This window comes from Oncorhynchus nerka, linkage group LG23, assembly GCF_034236695.1.
Source record: "Oncorhynchus nerka isolate Pitt River linkage group LG23, Oner_Uvic_2.0, whole genome shotgun sequence".
Lineage (NCBI taxonomy): Eukaryota > Metazoa > Chordata > Actinopteri > Salmoniformes > Salmonidae > Oncorhynchus > Oncorhynchus nerka.
The window spans coordinates 10,343,728-10,356,762 of NC_088418.1; the positions used below are offsets into that span (position 1 = coordinate 10,343,728).

At 45.2% G+C, this 13,035-nt stretch overlaps 1 protein-coding gene across 3 annotated transcripts in view; it reads right to left on the reverse strand.

Moving 5' to 3' along the window:
- The window catches only part of LOC115107164 (myosin phosphatase Rho-interacting protein-like), a 76,625-nt gene that overhangs the window by 20,010 nt on the left and 43,580 nt on the right, over window positions 1-13,035 (reverse strand). For all 3 annotated transcript variants that reach the window (XM_065007846.1, XM_065007845.1, XM_065007844.1), the window contains exons 8-10: window positions 6,349-6,447; window positions 3,215-3,271; window positions 471-539 (exon numbers count right to left, since the gene is read on the reverse strand). In XM_065007846.1, coding sequence (XP_064863918.1) covers window positions 471-539; window positions 3,215-3,271; window positions 6,349-6,447 — 225 coding nt within the window. The remainder of the gene's footprint in view (window positions 1-470; window positions 540-3,214; window positions 3,272-6,348; window positions 6,448-13,035) is intronic.

Below are 13,035 nucleotides of genomic sequence, written 5' to 3' on the forward strand. Positions count from 1 at the left end.
CCTGGCGTGTTTGAGGCCGGTCGGACGTACTTCCAAATTCTCTAAAACAATGTTCGAGGCCAGCTTTTATTGTCTCCAGCAGAAGGTGCACCTGTGTAATGATCATGCTGTTTAATCAGCTTCTTGATATGCCACACCGGTCAGGGGGATGGATTATCTTGGCAAAGGAGAAATACTCACTAACAAGGATGTAAACAAGTTTGTGCACAAAATTTGAGATAAATACGCTTTTTGTGCACATGGAACATTTCTGGGATCTTTTATTTCAGCTTATGAAACATGGGACCAACACTTTACATGTTGCGTTTATATTTTTGTTTAGTATACAACGTGATCAATAGGAAACCAATACTGTATTGACAAACATGTATTCCATTTATTTGAAAGATAACTACTGCCCTTGCTATAGTCGGTCACAGTTAAACTAGCACGATTGACGAGTCTGGATGGATTTAGAGAGAAAAAGTAACCTCTTCAGCAATGGAGTCCTGATAGTATCGGAGGCTGTGGTCTGTCAGTACGAACCAAAACTTTGTCCACTGTAGAGGAGAGAGAGAGAGAACACAACAGAGTTCACTGGGAATACATCAAATGTTCTGTTAGTCCAGTAGACTGAGAATAATCAAATCACATTTCAGCCAATGTCAGAAAGTGCTGTACAGAAACCCAGCCAAAACCCCCAAAATGCAATGCATATATAGAAGAATAAAACATATATTTAGCGCCAGTGAGAGTTATCACAATGACATTAGGAGCTTGGTTTCTGTGTGCACTATATACATGTGAGTAATTCAACGAAGTGATATACATTAGTGAGTGCATACGTTTTCATACTGGTCCCCAGTAGGAAGCGAACCCACAACCCTGCCGTTACAACCACGCCATGCTCTACCAACTGAGCTACGCTACACACAGCACAGACAAATACCCGAACAAACCCATAGAAGAGGATACTGAAGTGATGTTGTTAGCCCTCTGAACAGTAAGGATTTCTATGAGAGCTGTGTGTTAACTTGGACTGTGCAATATATCAAATCAAAGGTTTTATGGGCCGCATACACAGAATCGCAGATTTTAAATCGCAGGTGTAGCGAAATGCTAATGTCTCTAGCTCCAACAATGCAGCAAACTGTGGAAATATATAGTGTTGGAGCATCGGTCTATCCATTAAATGTGGCTGTAAAAGAACATCGATCTGCTGTATAAAGAGAAGCACCACACAACCCTTTCAACGGTCACCCATTGAAGCTGTGCCATCGTAGAGACGGCAGGGTAGCCTAGTGGTTAGAGCGTAGAGGCGGCAGGGTAGCCTAGTGGTTAGAGCGTAGAGGCGGCAGGGTAGCCTAGTGGTTAGAGCGTAGAGGCGGCAGGTAGCCTAGTGGTTAGAGCGTAGAGGCGGCAGGGTAGCCTAGTGGTTAGAGCGTAGAGGCAGCAGGGTAGCCTAGTGGTTAGAGCGTAGAGGCGGCAGGGTAGCCTAATGGTTAGAGCGTAGAGGCGGCAGGGTAGCCTAGTGGTTAGAGCGTAGAGTCGGCAGGGTAGCCTAGTGGTTAGAGCGTAGAGGCAGCAGGGTAGCCTAGTGGTTAGAACGTAGAGTCGGCAGGGTAGCCTATTGGTTAGAGCGTAGAGGTGGCAGGGTAGCCTAGTGGTTAGAGCGTAGAGGCAGCAGGGTAGCCTAGTGGTTAGAGCGTAGAGACGGCAGGGTAGCCTAGTGGTTAGAGCGTAGAGTCGGCAGGGTAGCCTAGTGGTTAGAGCGTAGAGACGGCAGGGTAGCCTAGTGGTTAGAGCGTAGAGACGGCAGGGTAGCCTAGTGGTTAGAGCGTAGAGACGGCAGGGTAGCCTAGTGGATAGAGCGTAGAGTCGGCAGGGTAGCCTATTGGTTAGAGCGTAGAGGCGGCAGGGTAGCCTAGTGGTTAGAGCGTAGAGGCAGCAGGGTAGCCTAGTGGTTAGAGCGTAGAGACGGCAGGGTAGCCTAGTGGTTAGAGCGTAGAGTCGGCAGGGTAGCCTAGTGGTTAGAGCGTAGAGACGGCAGGGTAGCCTAGTGGTTAGAGCGTAGAGGCGGCAGGGTAGCCTAGTGGTTAGAGCGTAGAGGCGGCAGGGTAGCCTAGTGGTTAGAGCGTAGAGGCGGCAGGGTAGCCTAGTGGTTAGAGCTTAGAGACGGCAGGGTAGCCTAGTGGTTAGAGCGTAGAGGCGGCAGGGTAGCCTAGTGGTTAGAGCGTAGAGGCGGCAGGGTAGCCTAGTGGTTAGAGCGTAGAGGCGGCAGGGTAGCCTAGTGGTTAGAGCGTAGAGGCGGCAGGGTAGCCTAGTGGTTAGAGCGTAGAGGCGGCAGGGTAGCCTAGTGGTTAGAGCGTAGAGGCGGCAGGGTAGCCTAGTGGTTAGAGCTTAGAGACGGCAGGGTAGCCTAGTGGTTAGAGCGTAGAGACGGCAGGGTAGCCTAGTGGTTAGAGCGTAGAGGCGGCAGGGTAGCCTAGTGGTTAGAGCGTAGAGGCGGCAGGGTAGCCTAGTGGTTAGAGCGTAGAGGCGGCAGGGTAGCCTAGTGGTTAGAGCGTAGAGACGGCAGGGTAGCCTAGTGGTTAGAGCGTAGAGGCGGCAGGGTAGCCTAGTGGTTAGAGCGTAGAGGCGGCAGGGTAGCCTAGTGGTTAGAGCGTAGAGGCGGCAGGGTAGCCTAGTGGTTAGAGCGTAGAGGCGGCAGGGTAGCCTAGTGGTTAGAGCGTAGAGGCGGCAGGGTAGCCTAGTGGTTAGAGCGTAGAGATGGCAGGGTAGCCTAGTGGTTAGAGCGTTGGACTAGAAACCGGAAGGTTGCAAGTTCAAACCCCCGAGCTGATAAAGTACAAATCTGTCGTTCTGCCCCTGAACAGGCAGTTAACCCACTGTTCCTAGGCCGTCATTGAAAATAAGAATTTGTTCTTAACTGACTTGCCTAGTTAAATAAAGGTAAAATAAATTTTAAAAGACGGACTGACGCTCGGCTCGAAAGGCCATAGAATATTCTAGAAGGCAATAGGGTGAACGTTCAGATGAGTGTTTCAACTGCTACTGATTCCCTGCTTTTTTCTGACCAAAAAAATAAAATAATGTAAATACGATTTTCAAAATCTCATGGCATCAAATAATTTTCATTTTTCAAGTGTTACGATTTCCAAGGAACATATAAAACATTTAAAAAACACAACATGAGTTGTTTTGGTGATGTATGTAGGTATGGCTTGTTGTTTACTTGTCCGTGCTCATCCAGCTTCACCATCCAACCTTTCTTGAAGTTCAGCAAGTCCGGCTGGAAAAAGAAACAAAAAGACAGTGTTTACACACCATCCCTTAAATCGACTCTTTAAAAACGCCAATGAAATCAAGCCATGGCCCAGTAAAGTCTAGTGACGCCACACAGCAACATCACGCAAGATGAACCATGAGATGCTGAAACACACAGAAACCAGGTGACCAAAGTTACAGCCTTTTAAAACAACTTCTATCTGGGATCCACGCAGGCCTTCATAACTTTAACATGTCATACGTACAGCTGAAAGAAAAGGTATGAGTCATCACGACTACAGTACATAGCTGACAGAAATATTGTAATTCCAACACTGTATTTTCTGCACTTTGTTAAATAGATGTTGACGTATTTGGACAATTTTGAATATTTGTAATGAGTATTTTGAACATTTGCATGGTTAGAAAATACACTTCATTAGTTAACTTAATGTCTGAGAAAGAGCGGGGAAACAAAAGAGGTAGAAGTTTCCCCTGAACACAGACCTAGGATCAGTTTGTCTTAGCACTAATCATTTGGAGGATACAATAATAACTGACCCTGGATCAGTGATTAGGGGAAACATGTATCTACTCCACTATGCATCACAGATCCTGCTTATACAAGTCTTAGTGCTGAGTAAAACAGTTAATGTTTGCTGTGGTTTCACACAGTGGGAGAACACACACACACACAGTGGGAGAACACACACACACACACACACAGTGGGAGAACACACACACACAGTGGGAGAACACACACACACACACAGTGGGAGAACACACACACACACACACACACACACACACACACACACACAGTGGGAGAACACACACACACACACACACACACACACAGTGGGAGAACACACACACACAGTGGGAGAACACACACACACAGTGGGAGAACACACACACACACACAGTGGGAGAACACACACACACACACAGTGGGAGAACACACACACACACAGTGGGAGAACACACACACACACACACACACAGTGGGAGAACACACACACACACACAGTGGGAGAACACACACACACACACACACACACACACACACACACACACACACACACACACACAGTGGGAGAACACACACACAGTGGGAGAACACACACACACACACAAACAGTGCAAAATGGGTGCCAACACACGGAGGCCTGAAAGCCATGGCTGAACACAGGATAACCTGGAGAGGAGAGGGAGCTGTGCTGCCCCCTGCAGCGTGGAGGACTGCATTAGGACGTCCACGACACCAACCAACCATCTCTGAAAAAGCATGTCCCAGCCACATCACCCATCACAACCCCCTTGCCTGTACTGTCCCAGCCACATCACCCATCACAGCCCCCTTGCCTGTACTGTCCCAGCCACATCACCCATCACAGCCCCTTTGCCTGTACTGTCCCAGCCACATCACCCATCACAACCCCCTTGCCTGTACTGTCCCAGCCACATCACCCATCACAACCCCCTTGCCTGTTATCACAGCCACATCACCCATCACAGCCCCCTTAACTGTTATCACAGCCACATCGCCCATCACAGCCCCCTTGCCTGTACTGTCCCAGCCACGTCACCCATCACAACCCCCTTGCCTGTACTGTCCCAGCCACATCACCCATCACAGCCCCCTTAACTGTACTGTCCCAGCCACGTCACCCATCACAACCCCCTTGCCTGTACTGTCCCAGCCACATCACCCATCACAACCCCCTTGCCTGTACTGTCCCAGCCACGTCACCCATCACAACCTGTCCCAGCCACATCACCCATCACAACCCCTTGCCTGTACTGTCCCAGCCACGTCACCCATCACAACCCCCTTGCCTGTACTGTCCCAGCCCACCCATCACAACCCCTTGCCTGTACTGTCCCAGCCACATCACCCATCACAACCCCTTGCCTGTACTGTCCCAGCCACATCACCCATCACAGCCCCCTTGCCTGTACTGTCCCAGCCACGTCACCCATCACAACCCCCTTGCCTGTACTGTCCCAGCCACGTCACCCATCACAACCCCCTTGCCTGTACTGTCCCAGCCACGTCACCCATCACAACCCCCTTGCCTGTACTGTCCCAGCCACATCACCCATCACAACCCCTTTGCCTGTACTGTCCCAGCCACGTCACCCATCACAGCCCCCTTGCCTGTACTCTACAGTTTAATCCTCCACCAACGCAGACATGAAAACCCTGGCCACTAGAACAGTCGGAAAGAGCAGGAACCAAAAGATTCAGAGGTGCAGACTAATAGATCATAAACCACAACAATCCCTAGACAACCTATTTTATTAAACTAACAAAAGGCACGGTGTACCAAAATGGGTTCGTTCCTTCATTACGACGGCTGAGCCAGGAGCTGCTGTAGCAGCATGTTCAGTATCATGTGGCTGAAAGGTTTAGTGGTTACATAGCACACAGTGACTCATCATTATCATAACATTATCACTAGCTAAGGCCTGCTACACCCTTTGTCAACCCAAATACTTTGCCTCCTTATCTTTCATTAATTAGTGCTGCTGGGTTGTCGAGCAGGAACCTGGACAGTAAGCATTTCATTGGACGGTTGAGAGAATGTTTATCCCGTACGTACACCTAATAACATTTGAATGCTCTTAACACTGGTAACTCAACCTATACTCTCCACCAACTCCAACGCCCCATTTAAAACCTCCACTCAGCAGGGATGAAGTCGTCCCCTAAAGCATTGCTGATGACCTCTTAGCCTGCAGCTTTAGGAAAACAGACAACTATTGTGATGTTATCTGGACCTGGAAAGAAAGCTCCCACGCACGCGCACACACACACACACACACACCTTAAGTAAACAATGATTACAATGTTCTCAGTTGAAAAGTCTAGCTGGTGTATTTGAGTATGTCAGAATGACACACTGAGAGGCGACAAAGAAACACTGAACGACGGAAGAGAGGAAGTCAATCAATCAATCAAATGTATTTATAAAGCCCTTTTAATTATTATTATTATTATTTTTTACATCAGCCGATGTCACAAAGTACTGTACAGAAACCCAGTCTAAAACCTCAAACAGCAACCAATGCAGATGTAGAGACTGAAATGGTACTCACGGTCATGACGGACTCGGTGGTCCTACGGTCCAGGGACTTGGCTCGTCTGAGAGGGGGCAGAGTGGAAGGGAAGTCCAGGCCCTGGTCATGTCTCTGCTCCTGAAACACACAACGTAACATCAACACTCCAGCAGCCATTTGGGTCAAAATTAAAATCTGCATGGCCGATTAATTAGGGCCGATTTCAAGTTTTCATAACAATCGGTAATTGGCATTTTTGGACGCCGATTACATTGCACTCCACGAGGAGACTGCGTGGCAGACTGACCACCTGTTACCCGAGTGCAGCAAGGAGCCAAGGTGAGTTGCTAGCTAGCATTAAACTTATCACTATTATCACTACTACACATGGTTGATGATATTACTAGTTTAACTAGTTTGTCCTGAGTTGCATATAATGGATGTGGTGCCTGTACATTTTATCATCGAATCACAGCCTACTTCACCAAACAGGTGATGATTTAAAAAAGGCATTCGCGAAAAAAGAACTGTCATTGCACCAGTGTACCAAACCATGAACATCAATGGCTTTCTTAAAATCAATACACAAGTATATATTTTTAAACCTGCATATTTAGTTAAAAGAAACTCATGTTAGCAGGCAATATTAACTAGGGAAATTGTGTCACTTCTCTTGCGTTCAGTGCAAGCAGAGTCAGAGTATATGCAGCAGTTTGGGCCGCCTGGCTCGTTGCGAACTGTGTGAAGACCATTTCTTCCTAAAAAAAGACTAATTAATTTGCCAGAATTTCAAATCATTATGACATAACATTGAAGGTTGTGCAATGTAACAGCAATATTTAGACTTATGGATGCCACCCGTTAGATAAAATACGGAACGGTTCCGTATTTAACTGAAGGAATAAACGTTTTGTTTTCAAAATTATAGTTTCCGGGTTCGACCATTTTAATGACCTAAGGCTCGTATTTCTGTGTGTTATTATGTTATAATTAAGTCTACGATTTGATGTTTGATAGAGCAGTCTGACTGAGCGGTGGTAGGCAGCAGCAGGCTCGTAAAGCATTCAATCAAACAGCACTTTCCTACGTTTGCCAGCAGCTCTTTGCAATGCTTGAAGCACAGCGCTGTTAATGAAAAAAAAATACTATAGTGCCTATAAGAACATTGAATAGTCAATGGTATATGAAATACAAATGGTATAGAGAGAAATAGTCATATAATTCCTATAATAACTACAACCTAAAACTTCTTACCTGGGAATATTGAAGACTCATGTTAAAAGGAACCACCAGCTTTCATATGTTCTCATGTTCTGAGCAAGGAACTTAAACGTTAGCTTTTTTACATGGCACATATTGCAGTTTTACTTTCTTCTCCAACACCTTGTTTTTGCATTATTTAAACCAAATTGAACATGTTTGATTATTTATTTGATACTAAATGGATTTTTATTTATGTATTATATTAAGTTAAAATAAAAGTGTTCATTCAGAATTGTTGTAATTGTCCTTATTACACATACAGTTGAAGTGGGAATTTTGCATACACTTAGGTTGGAGTCATTAAAACTCGTTTTTCAACCACTCCACAAGTTTCATGTTAACAAACTATAGTTTTGGCAAGTCGGTTAGGACATCAACTTTGTGCATGACACAAACTGTTTTCAGAAAGATTATTTCACTTATAATTCACTGTATCGCAATTCCAGTAGGTCAGAAGTTTACATACACTAAGTTGACTGCGCCTTTAAACAGCCTGGAAAATTCCAGAAAATTATGTCATGGCTTTAGAAGCTTCTGATAAACTAATTGACATCATTTGAGTCAATTGGAGGTGTACCTGTGGATGTATTTCAAGGCCTACTGTCAAACGCAGTGCCTCTTTGCTTGACATCATGGGGAAATCAAAAGAAATCAGCCAAGACCTCAGAATTAGTTTTTTATAGACCTCCAGACAAGTCTGGTTCATTCTTGGGAGCAATTTCCTAACGCCTGAAGATACCACGTTCATCTGTATAAACAATAGTACGCAAGTATAACAAACACCATGGGACCACGCAGCCATCATACCTCTCAGGAAGGAGACACGCTCTGTCTCCTAGAGATGAACGTACTTTGGTGCAAAAAGTGCAAATCAATCTCAGAACAACAGCAAAGGACCTTGTTAAGATGCTGGAGGAAACCGGTACAAAATAATCTATATCCAAAGCAAAAGGCTCCGCCCATAACCGGAAGGCTCTCCAGAGGGTAGTGAGGTCTGCAAACTACCTGCCCTCCAGGACACCTACACCACCCGATGTCACAGGAAGGCCATAACGATCATCAAGGACAACAACTACCCGAGCCACTGCCTGTTCACCCCCAGAAGGCGAGGTCAGTACTGGTGCATCAAAGCTGGGACCGAGAGACTGAAAAACAGCTTCTATCTCAAGGCCATCAGACTGTTAAAAAGCCACCACTAACATTGAGTGGCTGCTGCCAACATACTGACTCAACTCCAGCCACTTTAATATTGGAAAAATGGATGTAAAAAATGTATCACTAGCCACTTTAAACAATGCCACTTAATATAACGTTTACATACCCTACATTACTCATCTCACTGTATATACTGTACTCTATACCATCTACTGCATCTTGCCATCTTTATGTAATACATGTATCACTAGCCACTTTAAACAATGCCACTTTTATATGTTTACATACCCTCCATTACTCATATCATATGTATATACTGTACTCGATACCATCTACTGCCTATGCCGTTCTGTACCATCACTCATTCATATATCTTTATGTACATATTCTTTATCCCCTTACACTTGTGTCTATAAGGTAGTAGTTTTGGAATTGTTAGTTAGATTACTTGTTGGTTATTACTGCATTGTCGGAACTAGAAGCGCAAGCATTTCGCTACACTTGCATTAACATCTGCTAACCATGTGTATGTGAGAAATAAAATTTGATTTGAAACGAGTCCTACATCGACATAACCTGATAGGCCGCTCAGCAAGGAAGTAGCCACTGCTCCAAAACCGCCATTAAAAAGCCAGTCTACGGGTTGCAACTGCACATGGGGACAAAGATCGTACTTTTTGGACAAATGTCCTCTGGTCTGATGAGACAAAAATAGAACTCTTTGGCCATAATGACCATCGTTATGTTTGGTTGAAAAAGGGGGAGGCTTGCAAGCCGAAGAACACCATCCCAACCGTGAAGCACGGGGGTGGCAGCATCATGTTGTGGGGGTGCTTGCTGCAGGAGGGACTGGTGGCATCATGAAGATTTAAAATTATGTGGATATATTGAAGCAATATCTCAAGACATCAGTCAGGAAGTTAAAGCTTGGTCACAAATGGGTCTTCCAAATGGACAATGACCCCAAGCATACTTCCAAAGTTGTGGCAAAACGGCTTAAGGACAACAAAGTCAAGGTATTGGAGTGGCCATCACAAAGCCCTGACCTCAATCTCAAAGAAAATATGTGGGCAGACCTGAAAAAGAGTGTGCGAGCAAGGAGGCCTACAAACCTGACTCAGTTACACCAGCTCTGTCAGGAGGAATTCACCCAACTTATTGTGGGAAGCTTGTGGAAGGCTACCTGAAACATTTGACCCAAATTAAACAATTTAAAGGCAATGCTACCAAATACTAATTGAGTGTATGTAAACTTCTAACCCACTGGGAATGTGATGAAATAAATAAAAGCTGAAATAAATCATTCTCTCTACTATTATTCTGACATTTCACATTCTTAAAATAAAGCGGATCCTAACTGGTCTAAGACAGGGAATTTTTAAATGTCTGAGTTTAAAAACTGAGTTTAAATGTATTTGGCTAAGGCGAATGTAAACTTCGACTTCAACTGTATGTATGTGTGTGTGTGTGTATGTATGTATATAAAATAAATACATTTAAAAAGAAAGAAAGAAAAAATTTGTCCTGATTAATCGGTATCGGCTTTTTTTGGTCGTCCAATAATCGGTATCAGCGTTGAAAAATCATAATCAGTCACTTTTTTATTTTTATTTCACCTTTATTTATTTAACCAGGTAGGCTAGTTGAGAACACCTTTATTTAACCAGGTAGGCTAGTTGAGAACACCTTTATTTAACCAGGTAGGCCAGTTGAGAACACCTTTATTTAACCAGGTAGGCTAGTTGAGAACACCTTTATTTAACCAGGTAGGCCAGTTGAGAACACCTTTATTTAACCAGGTAGGCTAGTTGAGAACACCTTTATTTAACCAGGTAGGCCAGTTGAGAACACCTTTATTTAACCAGGTTTAAACACAGGTAGGCCAGTTGAGAACACCTTTATTCAACCAGGTAGGCTAGTTGAGAACACCTTTATTTAACCAGGTAGGCCAGTTGAGAACACCTTTATTTAACCAGGTAGGCTAGTTGAGAACACCTTTATTTAACCAGGTAGGCTAGTTGAGAACACCTTTATTTAACCAGGTAGGCTAGTTGAGAACACCTTTATTTAACCAGGTAGGCTAGTTGAGAACACCTTTATTTAACCAGGTAGGCTAGTTGAGAACACCTTTATTTAACCAGGTAGGCTAGTTGAGAACAAGTTCTCCTTTGCAACTGCGACTTGGCCAAGATAAAGCAAAGCAGTGTGACACAGACAACAACACAGAGTTACACATGGAGTAAACAAACAAGCCAATAACACAAACAAGTCAATTGCACAGTAGAGAAAGGAAAGTCTTATACAGTGTGTGCAAAAGGCATGAGGAGGTAGGCAATAGGCCATAGGAGCGAATAATTACAATTTAACAGATTAACACTGGAGTGATAAATGAGCAGATGATGATGTGCAAGTAGAGATACTTGTGTGCAAAAGAACAGAAAAGTAAATAAAATAAAATAAAAACAGTATTGGGATGAGGTAGGTAGATTGGGTGGGCTTTTTACAGATGGACTATTTACCGATAGACTATGTACAGCTGCAGTGATCGGTTAGCTGCTCAGATAGTTAATGTTTAAAGTTGGTGAGAGAAATAAAAGTCTCCAACTTCAGCGATTTTTGGAATTCGTTCCAGTCACTGGCAGCAGAGAACTGGAAGGAAAGGCGGCCAAATGAGGTGTTGGCTTTGGGGGTGACCAGTGAGATATACCTGCTGGAACGTGTGCTACGGGTGGGTGTTGCCATCGTGACCAGTGAACTGAGATAAGGCGGAGCTTTACCTAGCATAGACTTATAGATGACCTGGAGCCAGTGGGTCTGGCGACGAATATGTAGCAAGGGCCAGCCGACTAGAGCATACAGGTCGCAGTGGTGGGTGGTATAAGGTGATTTGGTAACAAAACGGATGGCACTGTGATAGACTGCATCCAGTTTGCTGAGTAGAGTGTTGGAAGCTATTTTGTAGATGACATCGCCGAAGTCGAGGATCGGTATGATAGTCAGTTTTACTAGGGTAAGTTTGGCGGCATGAGTGAAGGAGGCTTTGTTGTGAAATAGTAAGCCGATTCTAGATTTGATTTTGGATTGGAGATGTTTAATATGAGTGTGGAAGGAGAGTTTACAGTCTAGCCAGACACCTAGGTATTTATAGTTGTCCACATATTCTAGGTCGGAACCGTCCAGGGTGGTGATGCTAGTCGGGCGGGCGGGGGCGGGCAGCGAACGGTTGAAAAGCATGCATTTGGTTTTACTAGTGTTTAAGAGCAGTTGGAGGCCACAGAAGGAGTGTTGTATGGCATTGAAGCTCGTTTGGAGGTTAGATAGCACAGTGTCCAAGGAAGGGCCAGAAGTATACAGAATGGTGTCGTCTGCGTAGAGGTGGATCAGGGAATTGCCCGCAGCAAGAGTGACATCATTGATATATACAGAGAAAAGAGTCGGCCCGAGAATTGAACCCACCCTGCGGTACCCCCATAGAGACTGCCAGAGGTCCGGACAACATGCCCTCCGATTTGACACACTGAACTCTATCTTCAAAGTAGTTGGTGAACCAGGCCAGGCAGTCGTCAGAAAAACCAAGGCTATTGAGTCTGCCGATAAGAATACGGTGATTGACAAGAGTCGAAAGCCTTGGCCAGGTCAATGAAGACGGCTGCACAGTACTGTCTTTTATCGATGGCGGTTATGATATCGTTTAGTACCTTGAGCGTGGCTGAGGTGCACCCGTGACCGCCTCGGGAGCCGGATTGCACAGCGGAGAAGGTACGGTGGGATTCGAAATGCTCAGTGATCTGTTTATAAACTTTGTATCCGAAGACTTTAGATGGGCAGAGCAGGATGGATAGAGGTCTGTAACAGTTTGGGTCTAGGGTGTCACCCCCCTTGAAGAGGTGGATGACTGCGGCAGCTTTCCAATCTTTAGGGATCTCGGACGATACAAAAGAGGTTGAACAAGCTGGTAATAGGGGTTGCAACAATGGCGGCGGATTGTTTTAGAAAGAGAGGGTCCAGATTGTCTAGCCCAGCTGATTTGTACTGGTCCAGGTTTTGCAGCTCTTTCAGAACATCTGCTGTCTGGATATGGGTGAAGGAGAAGCTGGGGAAGCTTGGGCGAGTAACTGCGGGGGGGCGGAGCTGTTGGCCGGGGTTGGAGTAGCCAGGAGGAAGGCATGGCCAGCCGTTGAGAAATGCTTATTGAAATGTCCGATTATCATGGATTATCAGTAGTGACCGTGTTACCTAGCCCCAGTGCAGTGGGTAGCTGGGAGGAGGTGCTCTTGTTCTCCATGGACTTTACAGTGTCCCAAAACG